The 19,906-nt window shown below is 46.3% G+C and overlaps 1 protein-coding gene across 1 annotated transcript in view; it reads right to left on the reverse strand.

Moving 5' to 3' along the window:
- The window catches only part of MPP2 (MAGUK p55 scaffold protein 2), a 72,149-nt gene extending 55,635 nt beyond the window's left edge, over positions 1-16,514 (reverse strand). The window contains exons 1-2 of the mRNA XM_063136461.1: positions 16,437-16,514; positions 6,455-6,566 (exon numbers count right to left, since the gene is read on the reverse strand). Of these exons, the coding sequence (XP_062992531.1) occupies positions 6,455-6,485 (31 nt within the window). The 5' untranslated portion in view covers positions 6,486-6,566; positions 16,437-16,514. The remainder of the gene's footprint in view (positions 1-6,454; positions 6,567-16,436) is intronic.
- Positions 16,515-19,906: the final 3,392 nt, after the last annotated feature.

A 19,906-nucleotide genomic window follows, 5' to 3' on the forward strand; every position in this document is an offset into this window, starting at 1 on the left:
TGCATAAGGTTTTTTGTGTTGTTGTTGTGAGGGGTTTTTTAATTCAGGTTTTCTCAGATATACAGATTTTTCTGCACATTTTCCCCACGTACCATTTTGTACAGTGTTTGGGGGTTTTCCCCCCGGTTTTTTTAAAAAAGCATTTTGTTCACACTTTTCACTAACGTACACATTTCCCCTCTAGGAAATGCACATCCCTCCTACCCCTGCAGTAAGCTGCATTGTCAAGCTCAAAAAATGTTCAGATTTTGGGATGCAACTCTGTCTTGGATCACATATTGGTTCAGAAGGTGCAATTTTGCTAGATTCACATTAAAAGCTCAACGCAATGAATGTCTCTCCCATCCCTATCACACAAATACACACACACCCTCAGAGATTTAACTTCTAGGGACCTGGTAGAGAAGACGGTGTAATCAATGCCAGAGCTGAAACAGAGTGGTAATTATCCCACACAAACACAATTACAGACTGTCAGACTAATGAAGCTAATTCATTTTACAATGATATCATCAATGCAGCTGGCAAGTCTCCAAATCAGCCAGTTTCTGGTCCAAACCCCTTTTGCATGTGGTATCCATAATTCCTTTTTGCCCCATTTCTGCATTAGTGATTTTTTTTTAAAAAAAAGAACCACATGGAAATTTGCATTCAGATTATGCTTTTCTAAACAAATTTTCTTTTCACAATGCACATCAACATGGTATTTGAGTCAAAAGTCACAGCAGATCATTTGGGAGCTGAAGAAGTGGCTGGATAACTAAATTCCAATCTGCACATTTAGTCGATCAGCGAAGTTTCTATCAGCATTCCTAGAGATCTGTTCATTTCATTCTCTCATTCCATTTCTATACCACCAAGGAGCAAAAGCTCTCTGGGTTGTTTAGAAAGTTTAAACCCCTAAAAATACAATATAATAACATAATATACCACGGACCAACACAAATATAAAATAATTTTGCACAATGAACAATAAAAATCCCAGGACCCATTAAAAATCTCATTGTATGCTGTCAAATGCCTGGGAGTAGAGGGAAGTCTTAACCTAGTACTAGAAAGACAATGTTGGCACCAGATGATGCTCACTGAAGAGAGCATTCGCATTCCATAATTGGGAAGCCACCACCAAGAAGGCTCTCTCCTTTGTTGCCATCCTCCAAACCTCTCTCGGAGGAGGAGCATTGTCAAAGAGTCTTCCTCAAGCACCCCTAGTCTTCCCTAGATCTCCTCCTCTGACCAAGCAGAGTGGGTGGGTGATGGGTGCCTCCTTGGTAGGGATGTTGGAGAAATCCAGAACAGAACCAAATGGGTTCAGATTTTTATGAATCTAACCAGCAGATTCCACAGCGGGCCAGTATTCCCCCAGTTGGGCAGAATCCACAGACTTGTGAGTCATCTTCCTAACCTTGGGGAATTTTGTGCAAATTTCATTGTAGAAAAATTTGCAAAAATAAGAAAGTCTAAAAATACATTTCCCCCCTTCCCAGGCTAAATCACAAAAAAAAACCCCACCAACCTGCATTTTGGGGGGAAGTTTCACATTGCTGTACGTGCACATTTGCGCAAATTTGGAAACTGAAAAAAATAACCCAATTCCTTCAACAGGTGAATGACCGAATGAAAGGCACCTGACAATCCACAGAACACAGACTGAACGGATTTTGCACTATCTATGCACCCGTTCCAGGATATTCTTGACACATGGTGCCTTTGAAGGATTGTGCAAATCCAATGTTCTACTGGCCTAACATGCCACTTAGAGCTGGGCCGAATTGTTCATCTTAGACCATTTGTTGGGTGGGTGGGGGATGAAATGAATCCTGCCTGCCAAATGATCATGGGATGGCTTTTAAAACCTCTTCTAAAAGTCCCACACTGCTCGCAGAAGCACATGGCTCTCTCCACAGATTCCTGCCATATCATGGCCCTTCGTGATGCTCTCAAAGCATTCTGGGAAGTGCAGCTGTCAGGAATCTGCGAAGGGACCTTTTCCCCATTGTGAGCAGTTTGAGGCTTTTAAAAAGCAAGAAAAACAAGGAGGAAATCCTTGGTCACTTCACAAGGTTAAATATGGTAAGTATCAACCTACACACACACACACAAATTTCTCTCCACCCACTACAATGGATCAGTAGAAAGTTGGTCCCTATTTTCACAGGGGGAGAATGTTTTGGAGAAACTGGTATGGTGTGGAATGTTAATATTTATTAGGGGTGTGCATGGACCCCCTGATCCTCTTCGCGCCCGATCTGCAAATTGCGGATCGGGCCCGCTCCGCCCCGCCTCGTCTTCCTGGTTGAGTCCTCGGGCTCAACTGAAGCAGCTGCGGGACCGCGGACAGACGCAGGTAAGGGAGAGGAGGGAGGGGGGTTTACCTGGCCCTGCCGCCGTCGCCACATGGACGACAGCGGCAGGGCCAAGTAAACCCCACTCACCTTTTTTGCGGAGCTCTGGATCGAGGCGAAGGATCCGCCTTCACCTCGATCCACTCCGCAACGCTCCGCGGCTCCCTGATCCTCTTCGCCTCTGCCTTAAGGGGAGGCGAAGCCCCCCCCCCGGATCCGCTCCTGCTTCTCCGGTCCGAGGAGAAGCGGAGCACATCCCTAATATTTATATCAGGGGTAGGAAACCTGATGCCCTCTAGATGTTTTGAACTACAACTCCCATAATCCATGACTGTTGGCCATGCTAGCTGGGGCTTATGGGAGTTGTAGTTCAAAACGCATGGCGGGCACCCAGTTACCTATCCCTTTTCATTAGGAATGAGCAAAATCTTTTGAGCCCCTTCTTCTCTGTCAGCAACAGCAGCAATCCATTAACTATGTTTGGAAGAAAGGGCTTATCGACCTTTTGGATAGGTTCACAACTGAAAAACCTTCTTTATTATCATGACCTCGGTCGTTATCAGTTAATTGGAGCCAATAATCTGGTATAACTTCCTCTTCTGAGATGGCTGAAATAATGCAAGGCTAATTAACTGCTACTCCTGCTAAAAGCTAGCCTATCTCTGAGGGAGAGAGAGAGAGAAATGAATTTCTTTCATGAAATGGCTCTTAGTATTGCTTCTAAAACCAGTAGAGGCTGGTGGCTCTGATTTCAGTGGGGCTGTGGATCCATTCTGGGTTTCAGTCAGAACCAACAGAATTCTAAAAAGAGCTCTCCAAGGTGCTGAACCCTATCTCCAGAATAGACTCAACACCTTGGATAGCCCCTTTAGAGTTCTGGCCCATTCTGACAATTTATTTATTTATTCTTTTTATTGTGAATTTAGGAAACAAAACAAAAAATAAATCGTGAAAAGAACAAAAAATGAACATGTATAGAAATATCAATATTCCATCAATTACAACATTCTGGTGGGGGGCGGGGGGAGATCGTATACCACCCCTTCAAATGTTGTTAAGTGTTGTTAGGTGCTCAATCCATTACATTATAGAAAGTGAACATTTATCCTTCCAATGTCATAATGGCGTTTGTGCTGACTATACGTCAACTTCCAAGACACTGCTAAATGACTTAGGAGGACCTGGCTGGTTCTGGCTAGTTCTGACTGAAACTAGAATGAATTTACAGCCCCATCGAAATCAGAGCCACCAGCCTCCAAGGTTCATGCCTACACGAGCAGATTGACAATTGCCTAATTCAGGCATAATGCTTGGCTGTGGTTTAGTGTTAATGAGAACGTGCTGCAGGAATTCTAGGGCTTGCATGCTCCCCCTCCCTCCTTTGTGTGTGAAGGGAAAGACGCTCAAGGCTTCTGGTCGCAGTTTGGAATAGCTTCAGTTTCCTATTTTATCCAAATGAAGGAAACGGTCCATTGCACAAATCAGGGGTGTGGAACCTCTGTCATCCCTAGGGTTGAATTCAATGTCAGAGAAGCTCTTGAGGGGCACATTCCAATGGTGGGCGGGGCCAAAAGGGGGTGGGCCCAAAATATATCTAAAAATGCCAACTTATGGCAATGTAATGGCCTCAAGTCTGCGGGCCAGATGCAGCCCTCAGGGCCTCCTCCCTGTGGCTTGCAAGCTTCTTTTTCTCTTATCTCCAGTCACTAATTGGAGATAAGAGGTTATTTAAAGGCAATTCAACTTTAAATGCCCTGCAAAGTATCAAGCTGCTATAAATATTTTGGAGTGTGTATTTGTGAGTATACATGCAGAGGTTTGGTATTTGGGCTGCTATTTGAATGTGCTTCTGAGCGATTCAGCCCTGCTTACCTCGCAGTTGACACACAGGAGCCTTGACCTGCTTTCTTCCGAGAAGACCTAAAGTGGTACTACTTGGCCCCGCCCACTCTGCCTTTGCCTTCCCCCTCCCCCCTCCCCCAGATCTTTCCTATTTTGCCATTGGGACCTTGGGCTGTAAAGGTTCCTGACCCCAGGATCAGAAATTCAGACCACAAGAGGGAAAAGGTATAATAACTCAGTAAACTGGTTACAAATATAATGTACTGGCTCAGAAGGCAACACTTGAAATTGCTCCCCACCCCATCCCAGGCTACCATACAATAAAATATATTTGCTTGCACAGCCCCCCAACCACAATAGCGGATAGATCTGTTCGCATGAGAGCTGCTTCACGTGTTCATATAGACCATCTGAAGAAGGCTTCTAGAGGAAGACAGGGTTTTTTTGTTTTTGTTTAAAGCCTTTTAGACCTAGGACCCACGTTGAGCTCAAATATGCCATCTAGGTTCCACTTCTTCGCATTTCACCGTACATGCAAACAGTGGGAAAGCTGCTCTTGTGACCCACCTTTGGTCAATCAGCCAGTTATGGGTCTTGATTCATCAGTTGAAGAGACCGATTTGGCTCTCACAAGGCACAGGAAAGGCCTGTGCATCAGCATCCATGACAGTTTTGCTCCCTTTTGCAAATCACGTCCTCTTCACAAGCCCAAACGCAAGCAGGAACGCAACACTCGGGGAAATTTTGCATCGACCCAAACTTCCATTCACAGTCACAAGTCTACACCGGCATAGTGCACAAAGTCCAAAAGTGGGCAAATATGCGTCGTCGTCCCCATCCGCATTTTCTCACTTTCACCTATGGGGGGAAACGTGCATTTTCATTGGGGAAAATGCACATTTTTTTCTTGGTTGTTTTTTTTTAAAAAAATAAAACCCACACACTTGTGTTCAGGAATGCATATGAGGAGAAACAAGCTTTGAGGAAGAATTCGGAGGACCTCAACCAAGCTTGCCCATTGCTTCTTTGCCTACCTGCGAGTCATAACATCACCCTATGTCAGCCTTACCCAACCTGGTAACTTCCAGATATTTTACACTTCAGCTCCCATCGGCCGTCGCCAATATGGCCAACGGTCAGGAATGCTGGGAGTTCTAGCCCAAAACTTCTAAAGGGCACCATGTTGGGGAAAGCTGCCCTATGTGAATTGCTGTAGACTTGTAGCTGACTTGTAGACTTGTGAGCTACAGAGAGATCCAGTAGGTTCTACTGCTGTTCTCTGCCAAGCCCCCCTCAATTTATTTATTTATTTATTTCTGGCCTGGCACTCCAAGCACCGCCAGGAAGCAGAGCCTGTCTTCCATTTGGATTTCTTACAATTTCCCAGCATTGTGTGCACTGTGAGAAATAAAAAGAGGTTTCTAGAGCCATCCATCCAATTGGCTTCCAAGAACCCAGGCTTGCTCAGGACACAGTACGAAGAGCCATCATTCTATAGCTTGAAGCAATAAAGAGACAGCATTGATCCCATGCCCAACCAGTAGGGGTGGGCAAACTCACCCACATCCACCTTGTCGGACGCTTGCCCCACCACCACTTCTTGGCTGTCCAAGCTTCTACTGAGTCTCAGCTCTTCTGAGGCTCGGCCCACGCTGCTGAGATTGAGCACTTTCCCACTGCGTCAATGTGGCCTTTACGGCTGCCATTGACGCAGCGGGCAGAAGTGTGCAATTTCCGGAGCCTCCATTGTGCATACCATGTGCACCTGACTGGATCCAGGTGCGGGGAGGATGGACTTGGGGGAGACTGTTGGACTCCCAGACTCAATCAGATGCTCGTGACCTGCCTACCCACTGGCAGCCTGTGGAAGAAACTGAATATATTTTATGGAATATGGGTATGCTTCCCAGAAACACAAGAGTGAGGATGTGTTCTTCTGATTCAAGCTTTAGCCTTGGGTTGTACAGCAAGCAATTGCACAGCGGTAACATGCTGAGATTGTACAAACTTATACTCAGGGTCAAGCACTGGTGAAGCATCTGACTGAGTCTGGGGTTGAAGCAGGTTTCTTTTGATTGTAAGGCATAAAACGCAACCAATTGTTATCTATCACTGTGTCACACCCTCCAGTTGTGTTGCAGTACAACTCCCATCATCCATAGGCAGCATGGCCCATCTTTGCTATAGTTTATGGGTCTTCTAGTCTGACACATTGGGGCAGTGCCAGGTTGGAGGAGGTTGGTGCAGAGATAGGAGCAAGTCCTTACCTGTCTCAGAGTTGGTAGAAGCTACAGGCATTGCACTGGCTGGGAATGTTTGCTCTGCACTGGAATTACAGGTGGTGAATTCTTCTTCTCCTGAAGCGTCCTCTTGATGATGCTATGGAGAGAGGAGACATCAAACAATGTACCTTTGCTGTAGGGTGGTTTACCATCCATGGCAGGCAGGGATCACCTAGGGATCTATGAGAATTTCGCTTTTGCTTTCAAAACAAGCCAACAAGCTGGGTTAGCAACTTTGAACACAATCACGACCACTAGTACGTGTCCATGGAAAATGTTCATAAATTGACAAACAGGTGATCACACTTGATTTGCAAACAAATCCTAAATTTATGCTAATTTCCTAAATAAACACAATTTGCGTAACTTTAGGAAATTTGCATAAATCAAAGTGGGGGAAATTGTGCAAATTTCACGTTAAATCACTGCTTGATTTGCGCCAAGTTGGGCAGCTGCAGGGATCCCTGCTTACCTGTGAGTGCCATTTTCCAGAAAATTGGGGGAAGCTATTTATGTAAATCTCCCTTTTGTGCAAAATGGCAGCCATAAATAGTTTTATTTATGCAAAGTTGCAGGCATAAATGGTCTAATTAGACCAGCCTTCCTCAACCTGGGGCACTCCAGATGTGTTGGACTGCATCTCCCAGAATGCCCCAGCCAGCTGGCTGGGGCATTCTGGGAGTTGTAGTCCAACACATCTGGAGCGCCCCAGGTTGAGGAAGGCTGAATTAGACCAATGGAGGGGTGCGGCAGCATGCCACTCAATGGGCACCCAAAGACTATCCGGTGGTTTGCCCCACATACCCCTCCCCCCAGGGTCAGGTATGCGGCGGAGGTCTGGGCAGCAGGACGTGGGTTGGGTGCAGGGCAGTTTGCCCATCTCTAGCCAGGGCTAGATCCATACTAACTAGTGCTTTTTATTAATAGTGAAATGCACTGATAACTGCTGGCGCATGTGACACATTTTGTCTCCTGCTTTTCCAGCGCTACTTCCCATTCTGTATTCTCCAAAATACTGCAACAGATGTTTCTGTGAGTGCTATGAGGTATAAATGTGCCAGAGAGATATAGCATCATCATGATGTGATCGTATCCATATGACACAAGGTGTAGATCTGGCCCAGGTGAGCTATGTGCCTACCTGTTCAGGCAGCTATTTAGGTGCCATTTGCTGGCAGTCAACCATTCTTATAATTTGTTAACTTTAAACTGGACTTGGACAGGGCAGCTCTTCAAATAGAGCTGCCTTCAAATAGAGCTGCCTTCAAATAGAAGATGGTCATAGAATCATAGAATAGTAGAGTTGGAAGGGTCCTCTAAGGCCATCAAGACCAACCCCCTGCTCAGTGCAGGAATCCACCTTAAAGCATCCCTGACAGATGGCTGTCCAAAGGACTGTCCTCAAACAAAGGCCACCCTATATAGTCCAACATGTCTGGAGGACACCCAGTTGGGGAAGGTTCCAGTACATCATGTTACCCTACTTTTTCAACAACATTCTGATTTTCCAGACAGAAAACCTGGAAGTAGAACCAAGTGAAAACATGACCCAGGTTGAGATACAGATTGACCAGTTATTTGTTGTAAGGTTTGGGATAGTTCTTGCAAAAACGTGGAGGAGAGAGTACCTGGAACAGACAAACGCGGAAGCATCACGCAAATACAGCCAATACCACTTGCAAATCTCTCCTCCTAAACAAGATCTGTACAAGTAAACATGCAGACCAAGGGAGTTGCCCTGACTGGTGACCCCTACCATGCCCCATTATTAATCCAGTGCTCACTGACCACTCACAAGAGAAATCTCAGCCAGGTCTGCTGACAGCGGAGGGAAATAATCAATCACAGGACAAATATGCCCACAAGCAACAGCTCCATCAGTAAATGTGGAATCAATAATTCACTGGGGGTGGAGGAGACCCTTAATAGGATATTGGATGCATCCCTTTTGCTAATGGAAGTATAGACTGAGTTGTCTGGTAGAACCTGAAGGCAGCACTCGCTCCAGGATATGGCAGGAGCGAGTGTGTGTCATCAGAACTCACACTCCTGATGTCCGCCCCCCTCCCCACACACACACACAACCTGGAAGAAGCAGGGCAAGAACATGGAAACTGAAAAATTTATGAGGCTGCACCTAACCTTCTCAGGTCCTCAGTGCAATATCAAAATCGTAGCACCATTAGGGGGGGGTGCAAAGTGGGTCTTCTCTGCCTCAAAATTCAACCTGGAGCTCCTTAGAGCGCCTTCTCTGCCTCAATTTCTGGAGCGGGTCCCTCTCTCCGCCTCGTTGAATTACCAGTCAAACCGTTCCATTTTGGGGTAACTGGTATTAACAGAAATGCTTACAGCTCCTTCAATTTTAAAGATAAACACATGAAAATTGGCACCATGACAGCTTTTAAAGAGAGCTTTAGACATGCCAGTTTTAGAGCAGATCCCTGTATGCAGTGATTTATAGGGAATTTTTTAAAGTCTGAACTCAGGCATCCTCTCTCAGGCACCTCTCGCAGGGGAGAGGGCAACGAAGCAGCGGGAAAGTGCTTAGTGCAATAATAAGTGATTAATATATTAATAAATGCCACAACAGCAGCACACAGCTTGCCCAACCTCAGAGAGGACAGGAGGCTTACAGGACGAGGAGGAGGAGGCACCCCTCCACCACTGTCGGTCGGGCACATTGGAGCGAGTCAAGGCAAGGCAACAACAGCTTCCCCATAGGAGGCTACACGGGGGAAGGAGTATGACATGGAAGGGGGGGAGGACAGTAATGCCCCCCTTGCACTGGAAGCTCAGGCAGCCAATAGGAGTAATAGTTTAACTGAGAAATAAAGAGCCTGCCTGACTCAGGTGTAGAAGCTTGCTCCCTGACGATGCCAGCCCAGCAGCACTTCCACACTGTGGCTGACTTCTGTGAGTCCAAGCAGAAAGGCCCAACCGACCAACCAGCCCTGCACTCCCTCTCCTCACATGGCCAGAACCAGCACAGCAGCAGCAGCCAGTGTTTCCCACACCTCATGATGGAATGTTAACAAAGTGTGCTTTATTAATAGTGTACTGCTTGTGTGCACTGCACAACCCTGAAACTCATGAACATACAAGTACAAGGAGAAAACACTTGTAGCTTTGAAGCCAAGTGCTGCTAGGAAGGCTCAGCTTTGAGGAAGGAGAGCTACAGCACGTCAAACCATTAAGGGGAAAATAATAATAATAATAATAATAATAATAATAATAATAATAATAATAATAATGAAAAAGGTTTAACAAAATAGGCAGGTGCATGCGCACACACTGGGGGTGGAATAGCTGAAACAGTTCCCCCTCTCTCCCCTTCTCTCTCTGCAAAGAAACAGAGTTGTCTCAAGATCATGCAGATCTCTCTCCCTTTCCTCCTCTAAATCTCACTTTGCAAACAAACGCCACCGCATCTCACTCTGCACTGTGGGTGCAAAGATAAAAGAATCTCTCTCTCTCCCTCTCTGACCCTAACGAATGCCGCAAGACCAAGAACAGCAATGAGCGCGTGGAATCAAGGACTGTGAGAAAATTCCCTCCACGGAACACTGCGATTGGAGGAGAACAGAACATGGTTACGGACAACGCTATGGCAATTCCTAATTGGTTAGCCGCAGATGCCAATATCAAAGCTACCCCTCACCCCACTCAGCATCTTCCAAATATGGAGATATTCAATTCAGACACACACACACACAGTCGAATAATTATGGAGACTTTAGAAGCACCAATTGGGCACATCTCAGCTCTGATATTAATTGATGGGTTTGGAAGCGGCCAATCTCTGTTCTGGAAGATCAAATGCTCCATGAATGATCGCGGTTACCAGATAATTCCGGGGCAGAGTGCACACCCCTGGTGGTGGGCCCTCTGCTGGTTTTGGAGGGGATGGGCAAGTGCCCAACTTTGCCACCATCTGGAGCCAGAACAGAGACTCATTGTGGAAGGAAGATAAAGAGGATATTATAACTCTTCACTTCTCTTGCAATATTATTTTGCGCCATTCCCTTTCAGAGCAGTAAAGAGAGTTGAGGGCAGTCTTTTGCATGGCGAGTCTCATGAGAAAGAGTGAGGGTGACACCTTCAAATAGAGGACTGTCCTCTATAAAGTAGGACACCTGGACACCTTAATGGAAATATTACCTCCTTCTTTGCATCTTCCTCAACTAAGTAGAAGCAACAGATTCCATGGACGTTGGTGAACACTACCTGAATTACATTCCAATTAATTTAAATTAGGGATATGCACATTATAAATAAATAATAATAATAATAATAATAATTTCAAGGGAGGTATCTGAACTTTCAATCCATTTTGGGGGATAAGGAGTTTGGAAGCCCTGCCTGATTTTTTTGGATTGGGCTTGTTCCATTTGCCCTGCTACATTTACAGTACTGTCAATTGCTTGCTTCTTTTAAAGCCAGGGCACAGATGTTATCACATATGTGTATTACATTTGCAGTCACCCTGCTTCATGGGATTGTAGTCTTAGGCCTTAGCTAGACGTAAGGATTATCCCAGGCAAATAGAGGGGTCGTCCCTGCCTGCTCCCAGGATCCCCTGTGTGTCATTTGGATGCACAGGGATGAGCCCAGGATAATCCCGGGATATAGGCCTGGTCTAGCCATGGCCATAGAATCATAGAAACGTAGAACCATAGAATAATAGAGTTGGAAGGGGCCTATAAGGCCATCGACTCCAGCACCCCGCTCAATGCAGGAAGGCTGCATAAATAGTGAGTCACTCTCAAGCATGCATATTTCATCCTTGTTGCCCTAGCTGAGTTCCTAAAAGAAATACAGCATTGACTGGGTGAAAATCCATTATGCCTTATGAAAGGAACATGAACTTGCGCAAGCCTGTCTGAAATTTACATCTTCAGCCTTACAGAATTTCGATTTTCAATCAAAGTCCGTTTTGAAGTGTGGGTGGGGGGGGGTTGCTGTAAAGAAAATGACAAAACTCTTTTGGGCAGCAGAGGTAGCAAGGAAGCCTCTGGTATATATTGTCTGGACTGAGGTGGTGTTATGGAATGTTTACAAGCATTCTGCCTGCTCATGGAAACTGTCAGCAACAAAACGTTTGAATCAGTCTAATTTTGTGAGTTGAAGCAAAAGGTCAATTGCCTTCCAAGTTTCTTGTTAACCCGAAAGGTGGAGTATGAATAAAATAAAGAAAGAAAGAAATTGGCAGAGAGAGAGAGAGAAAACACTGGAAAGACATCCCAGGAGGGAGGGAAAGAAAGAGGCAGAGTTGCTAGGAAGATGGTTGTGGGAAAGCTTCACAGGGTCTAAGGAGAGGAGAAGCTACATGCTGTTGGCGTGTGTGTGGAGAGAAAGATGGTGATTGGGCAGAGAGACTAACTTCAAATCAGATATAGATCCCTTTACACTTCAATGGAAGAGAAAACAAAAGCCATGGGTTGCATCTCTCCCTGCATCAGTGTGGAACTATCTATATGGGAACCCCCTTAGGGCTTGGAATCCATACCTAGAGTTCTTAAGAGGCACACAGCCCAACAGGGGAGTCCAACATTAGAACTGAGCCTTCCCCAACCTGACAGACCACCAGATGTTCAGGACTACAACTTCCATCAGCCCCAGCCAGCATGAGCAATGATGAGAGTTGCCATGGCAAACATTTGGATGGCTTGTTGTAGAAGGCTGCTCTGACCTAAGGATGGCATCACTGGGAAATCCAGGGCAGGATCTACACTATTGCTTTAAAACAGTTTATAACACTAGTGACAACTGTTGGGGCCCAGGACACGCTGCAGATACACTTTTCAAACTGTTTTCAAAGTGTCATATCCTGCTTGGTGTAGATCTGGCCCAGGTCTTTTTCGCCCACAATGGAATTCTGCGCCATGCATGACTTGGGAGCCAAGTGGCAGACTTTTCCCCAAACTCCGGGAATCTTTTTATGTATTTTCTTTTGCAGGTTCTGCAATGTTTGCAAATTTCTAAGCAAATTCAGCCATAATCCCCACAAATTGCTCAGAAAATTGTGCACGTTGCAGAAACTGTCGGGGGACGGGGTGGTCAGGGACGACTGCGCAAAATACCTAGAAAAATCCACAAACTGGCCCACTGCATATTGAGTCGGGCATTGCAGCAGGAACAGAAACGAAGTCTGCGGATGGAGGGGGAGCCTAGGAAAACCCATCGAACTCTACCCCACAAATGGATCTCTCTGGCAACCCTTCTCTAGCCCCCTAGGTTTCCTGAGGAGCTTTCGGTGCAGGGCATGCACAACCCACATGACCAGAAAGAGGAATTCGTACCGTTTGCCAGCAAACAGAAGGGTGGTTAAGAAAGATTAATTTGACCAGCTGTTTTTCACTGAGGACATCTGGGCAGAATGGCTGGCTGGCCAGGAAGACTGCAATGGCGATCAGTGTGTGTGTACACACACGTGCATGTTATCGCCTTTAGGAAAACATCCATCTCATCCCTCCTCTCTCTCTCATGCGCAGACACAGTCAGAGCTACTCGCTTCACAATCTCCTCCAGCTTAATTCAGCAGCCCAAGACATTTGGCATCAATGCATCCCGAAACATCCATTCAACATCAGCAGCAGCAGCAGCACCATTACAACTTCTGGATTACATATGCCTGCGTTCCTGCAACTAGCTAGCCAGGAATGGTCGCTGGAGAGCAGGCTGCTAAGCTGTTCTTTGCTGCCAGCCTAGAAACTGAGCTTCTCGTTACGTAATACACTGCTACAGCCAGCCTACTTGACGCTCAGTGTTCATGGCTTTCTGTTTTCATAGAAAACACACAGCCGTCCCTTATTGTCAGTGATTTCCCCCCCCCCCCCTAATAAAAACACAGAAGCATATCACACAAGGCCGTTTTGAGGACACACAAGGCACAGCTGAAACAAAATTTGCCGTGAAGTTCAAGATTCAGCCAAGTTTGGGTTTGGAAAAGAAAGGTGTAAAAAAACAACACCGAGATCTACAAGTCTCCCCCCTCCCACACCGGCCCATCTTCTGGAATGTTAAAGTAATACAGTTCAATAGCAAATTGCCACTTCATTTTCATACAGCCCCATCCTAAACCCCATCAAATCCAACCATGTCTGCTTGGGAGAGGGAGGGGGAAATTGAAACAGGAATATAAATTTGAATTTGCAAGAAAATTCTCAGTTAGAAGAATCAGATTCCCCCCCCCCACTGCACCCCAAAAATCTGTTCCAGCTCTACATCACAATAAAAGAGAGTAAACTGCTCTGCTAACATAAAGCTATATAGCCTATTATGAAGTAAGCCCTATTTTAAAACAATCAAAGCAACAACAACAAGCATTTCTAAGACTCAAATTTTCTGGACTTTCTGCCCAGAGGCAATTCAAAAACGCTCTACACATGCCCATGTCAAGTGTTCTAGGTCAAAAATGCTGAACTTGGGGGGAAATCTGGGACTGACTCCCAATGTTATTATAATCCGGTTTCTCTAAGTGTGGAACGCATATATCTTTTATAGTGGTACCACCAAGACAAGCCTTTGGGGCAGTAGCCTAGGGTATCCCTCAGCAGAATGAGAAATAGGATCTCCAAATACAGCAGGGCTGGATTGCCAGATTTTGTAGTAAGTAACTGTCTCACAGAGATTTCACCATTCTATTTTATATTACATTGGATTATTATAATTAATGACTATTTTTTAATCTTAGGGTTATGGGAGGGTCATTGCTATGTGTCCTGCAGACTCTTTTCTAGAAACATGGGGGGATGGCTGTGTTTGCTTCGTTGGGTGACAGAGCTACTCTGCACATGCTCAAAGGCAGTGCATTGCTGATTGGTATGGTCCTAGACTGAACCTTAGACTTGAAATTGATTTCCAGGGTTAAAAATAAGCAGGGCTTATTCTTTATCCTAAAATATTACAGAACCATAGAGAAACATAACACCAGTGATATGGCAATCGTGCACAGTGAGAATCAGTGTGTGGCATAGTGGTTAGAGCAGACGACCTCAATCTCGGGCCCTCCAGGTTGTTGACTGGGGGACAATGGGAGTTGTAGTTCAACACATCTGGAGGGCACCAGATCCAGGAAGACTGGGTTACAGTGTTGGATTAAAGCCAGGGAGTCCTGGGTTTACTAGGAGGAGGGCTTTCTCCGCTGTGGCACCCCGGCTGCGGAATGAGCTCCCCAGAGAGGTCCGTCTGGCGCCTACACTGTACTCTTTTTGTCGCCAGCTGAAGACCTTTTTATTCTCTCAGTATTTTAACACTTAATTTTAACTTAAATTTAAATTTTACTGTTCTAACTCTGTATTTTAACCTTATATCAATTTTGCTGCGTGGTTTTATCCTGGTTGTGCTTTTTATACTGTATTTTGTATTTGTGTTTTTAACCTGTTGGTTGTTTTATTATGGTTTTAATTTTTGTGAACCTCCCAGAGAGCTTCGGCTATTGGGCGGTGTAAAAAAATGTAATAAATAAATAAATAAATAAATAAATAAGCTCTCTCCCTCTTCCGCCAACCTAACAGAGTTGCTGTGAGGATAAAATAGGGAATAAATAGGTGGGATTTAAAGAAACGGAACATGTCTCTACTTTTAGGCACTTTTAAAAAAATGAGCTGAATCTTAGTCCTCTTAACTATATACAGCAAGAAAGAATACGCCTTCTCTTTTTAATTGAAACGTGCATATTTTCAGATTTTTCAAGAGTGTGTATTCCATACTCTGTGTGTGTGTGTGTGTGTGTGTGTGTGTGTGTACAGAGGGGGTGTTGTTCCCCTCCCAGCTGCCAAAACAGAGTGATAAGAAGAGCACTGTTGTGTCATTTGAATGAGAGGTGCAGATGACCTGCTATAAAAGAGCTGTCACATTGTAGAAAAGAAAAGAGAGCTAAGGGACTTTGGGCATTAACAACCATTTTGTACCATAGGATAATGATGTCCCGGAATAAGGAAAGACAGATTAAAACAGGAGGCATCAATTAAAATACAATAGGGTGGGGGTCTGAAGCCCCAGTGGGGCAAATATACACATCAATATTTCACGCACCACTATAGCACCTTTTCAGTTTGATTTGCGTTTTGGATTAAGGAATCCGAGGCTGCAATCCTTAGGCCCACTTACCTGGGAGTAAGCCCCATTGAAGAGAATGGGACTTACTTCCGAGTAGACACGCGTCTAGGCTTGCGCTGCGAAAAACATACTACAGGGCTTGGACAGGGAGCAGGAAATTCTCTAAGAGCCGTCAGTAATATCGCCCATCGCATCCTCCTCCTTTTCTGCACGGAAAGGGGCGCGGGGTAGGTGGGGTGGGGATAAAGACAACCTCGATCCAACCGCACAGCGAACGTCCAAAATCAGAGAGTAAAAACAACCAACGAACAGAAAACGATCCACTGTAGCAAATACACCGATTAGAAGGCAGAAGCAAAATAATAATAATAATAATAATAACAACAACAACAACAACAATAATAATAATAATAATGACCTAGCGGTAAGGAAGAGAGGGAGAGCGAAATCAGCTACTCTTTGCCTTAAATCAAGAGAGATTTTGGTCATATGAAGCCCAGAGATTATTCTCTTTCCACGCTCACACTCACGCACGAGGGAAAGGTGTCGGAATGCAAGGAGGAAGAAGGAAGGAACGATCAAGGGAGAACCATTCCAGGCGCTGGCGATGAAATTGACTAACATGAGAATGACTAAAACGCTCCACGGAGGGGGGGGGGGGGGACGGATGGACGTGCGACCAGTGATGAAATTGACGAGACGGTGGGGGTGGGGGTGGGTGGGGGGCAGCCTCAGCTACCGAAATCGGCGCGGGGTGGGGGTGGGGGAGGGAGCAGGAGGCGACAGTATCCAAGCACCAGATCGTCCAACCCTGGAAATCCACACGTTCGTTTGCCGTAGAATGCGGGAAGGAGGGAGAGAGGCATCAAAGGACGTGGAGAAAGCGAGAAACGCAACAGCCGCTCACCTGCTTCAGCGCAGGACCGATGGAGATCGGAGCGCGGGGCTGGGCTGGGCGGGATGAGATCCTGACCTCCGAGGTTCGCGGCTCTGGATCGGAGGCTTGGCTTGGCTTGGAAGAGGCTCGGTTCGCTTCTTGGCTCGGCCTCTAGGGGGCCTTAAAGGGGCAACGCTTCCCAAAACGGATTCGCTGGGGCCCACCAGCGCAAGCTCTCTCTGGCAAGCCCTTGTCTGTGCAAAAGGCCTCCCCCTTCCTCCTCCTCCTCCTCCTCCTCCTCCTCTCACAGAACAATTAACAAGTGGTTGGGCAGTCTAGTAAGCCAAGGATCAGCCCTGAAATTCTATTTGGAATGCTAGGGCTTAGCCCTGCTCACAGTGGAGGCTGGTGGCTCCGAATTTGGTGGGGGTTTGAATCCATTCTCGGTTTCAGTCAGAACAAGCCAGAACTCTAAAGAGGCTATCCGAGATGCTGAACCCTAATCCCAAAATAGGTTCAGCCCCTTGGATAGCTCCTTTAGGGTTCTGTTTCTGATTGATTCAGAGCCCCACCAGAATCAGCACCACCAGCCTCCACTGGTCTTCGCCCTGTTGTATGTGAGGAGCGGTAGAGCAGTGGAGGCTGGTGGCTCCGATGTCATTGGGACAGTGAATCTGCTTTGGGTTTCAGTCAGAACAAGCCAGAACTCTAAAGGATGCTGAGCCTATGTTGGAGGGTTAGGGTTCAGCACCTTGGGCAGGTCGTTTGTTTGTTTGTTTATCATTGCATTTATATCCCACCATTTTCCCTCCAAGGAACCCAAGGTGGCGTACATAATCCTCCTCCTCTCCATTTTATCCTCATAACAACAACCCTGTGAGGTAGGCTGGGCTGAGAGTCTGTGACTGACCCAAAGTCACCCAGTGGGATTTCCATGGCCAAGTGGGGACTAGAACCCGGATCTCCTGATTCTCAGTCCGACATGTGGATTCAGCACCCTATGACATAGGAGCCACCAGCCTCCGCTGGCTTTTCCTCTCCAGTGTATAGTCACAACTTGCACAAGAAATGGGCAAACTGTGATCCTGCCGGTGGTGGTGGACTGCAACTCTCATCAGCCTTAGCCAGCTTTGTCAATGGCAAGGAATGCTGGGATTTGCAGTCTAACAACATCTGATGGGACACAGGTGTTGCCCATCCCTGGTCTGCACACATGGAATGAGGGTATTAGAAAGCAGGTTGATTTCGCCAGCCCTTTTCCCTCTTGCAAACTCTCCTGTGAATTTAACAGTTTCCACAAGAGAGGCAAAAACTCAACAGGTGAAGTTTGCCCCATTGGTGCCCCTCCAAACCGGGATAAACCTCATCCATTAAATTTTTGCTTGCTGTTCAGGAGGGGGGACGGAAAAGGCACAGGGAAACGGCTGGGGTGGAGGGAGCAGTTCTGTCTGCAGATAGGTTTGAGATTCAGCAATGCACTTTTCTTTTCTTTTTAGAAATTAACACATGCACACCCTTACAATAAAGCAGATGGATTCTCTTAGGCCTCATTAATATAGCTTAAAAACAACGACACAAGGTGCTTTGCAATCTGTGCAGCCCACCACTATGCATCCTTCCTTGGAAGTGAGTTCTGCTGTGTTCATTAGGACCAGCTCCCAAATCATTGTGTGTAGGTGTGCAGACTTAACCAAGGAAATGTGCATAGCACCAGGCTGGCATACTTTGGCTCTCTCAACAGTGGTGCAAAAGTAGGTCTCTGTTATTCCTTCTTCTTTTTTTAAGAGTTTGGGGCTGGAAGCAAAGTAACACTAGTAGAGACTAGAGGAGCAAGGTTAGGAACAAGATGAGAAGCTCTGCATAGATGTAGGGTGGGGAACTTCTTTTAGCCAGTGAGGCTGGTGGCTGGTACAGCTGTGCATCTGCTCTGAGTGTCAGTCAGAAACAGTAATAACTCTAAAAGACCTATCCAAAGTGCTGAGCCCTGTTCACAAAATGGATTCAGCACCTTGGAGAGCTCCTTTAGACCTCTGACTGGCTCTGACGGACACCCAGAGCAGATCCACAGGCCCACTGACATGGGAGCCATCAGCCACCACTGCTTTCAGCCCAAGAGCTGAATTCAATTTTGAATAATCTCTCTGGGGTGGCATTCCAGTGGTGGGTGGGGCCAAAGGCAAAGTGGGCGGGGCCAAAAGACTGGTTTATTGTAGCATAAAGCTCTTACTGCCAGTAGCTGGCGTAGGGTGGGGGGAATTTCACAAAGGCCAGGAAACTACCAAAAAAAGGCATTAGGAGGAAATGGGTGGAGCCAGTAAAAGGGGGTGTGGCCATCTAGGGAATCCCAGAGAGCTGGAGTGGGACCCTGTATGTGAGGTTTCCGCATCCCTGGCATAGATGTTTGCAATCCATGGCACGTGGGGCTGGGGAGAGGGAGTAGGATGGTACCCACTGTTCTTGCTCCCAACCTCCAAGTGTAGATCTGAAGGTCCTAAAAAAAGGACCACACTGTACTGGCATAGTCTCTCTTCTGGCAGAGACCTTCCCCATCATGTACACAGAATCTGCACACTCAATGGCCTGGTTCAGACAACACCCTAAACTATGATGCTTAACCACAAAATAGTTAATTGAATACATAAAGTTCAAGGCACTCTGTTAACCATTTTGTGGTTAAGCAGCATGGTTTAGCATGTTGTCTGAACCAGGCCACTGTTTTTCAGGAATTAGCTGTGTTCAGACCTTTGGAAGAACGTGTGGTGTGGAGATCAGGACCAGGGACAGCAGACACAATCCCAATCCTACCCCCTTCCATCATCCGCTGAATATGTGAATTGGTCTTATTCAGCGCCAGCCCTACCATTATTCAGAGTGAGGCGATCACCTCAGGTGGTAGATTGTGGAGGGGGGCAGTGGGGGGCTGCCTCTTGGTTGTCGCTCATGAATTCTCTGTCTGTTGAAGGACAGACCTGTATAGATGCCACACAACCTGTCGTACACCCGCTAAACTAGCCTGCTGCCTCAGATGTGGTGGAGGTTCAGCAGTAAAGCAAGATTCAACTGCCAATCCAATCAGCTTCTGGGCGTGCACTGGGAAGGGGGCGCCATCTTGTCCTTCACCTCAGACAGCAGAATGTCTCAGGCACTTGTACTCCTTGGGCCTGCCCCTCACTTCCAGGCATTGACCAGGTCTTCTCTATAGAGCCCACCAAATGTAACAGGAACTGTGTGAGTGGGCAGAGGAGTCCAATCATCTTGCAAAGTTCCGTGATAGTGGACGTGGCTCATGGCATCTGTTCATTATAGGTTAGGTTATTTCCAGTTTAGTTGTATGCACAGTGCCACAACATGTCTGGATGCAAGAAATATATACTCACTCATTGCTGTTCCCGGTTCATTTGGAAAGCAGAAGAAAACACGATGGCATGAGAGAAGTTTGTAATTTCCCTTAGGAGTGGGATTTTAGCTGCTTCATTCTAATCTTAGCTGCTTGAGTTTGA

This window comes from Elgaria multicarinata, chromosome 11 (assembly GCF_023053635.1).
Source record: "Elgaria multicarinata webbii isolate HBS135686 ecotype San Diego chromosome 11, rElgMul1.1.pri, whole genome shotgun sequence".
Taxonomy (NCBI): Eukaryota; Metazoa; Chordata; class Lepidosauria; order Squamata; family Anguidae; genus Elgaria; species Elgaria multicarinata.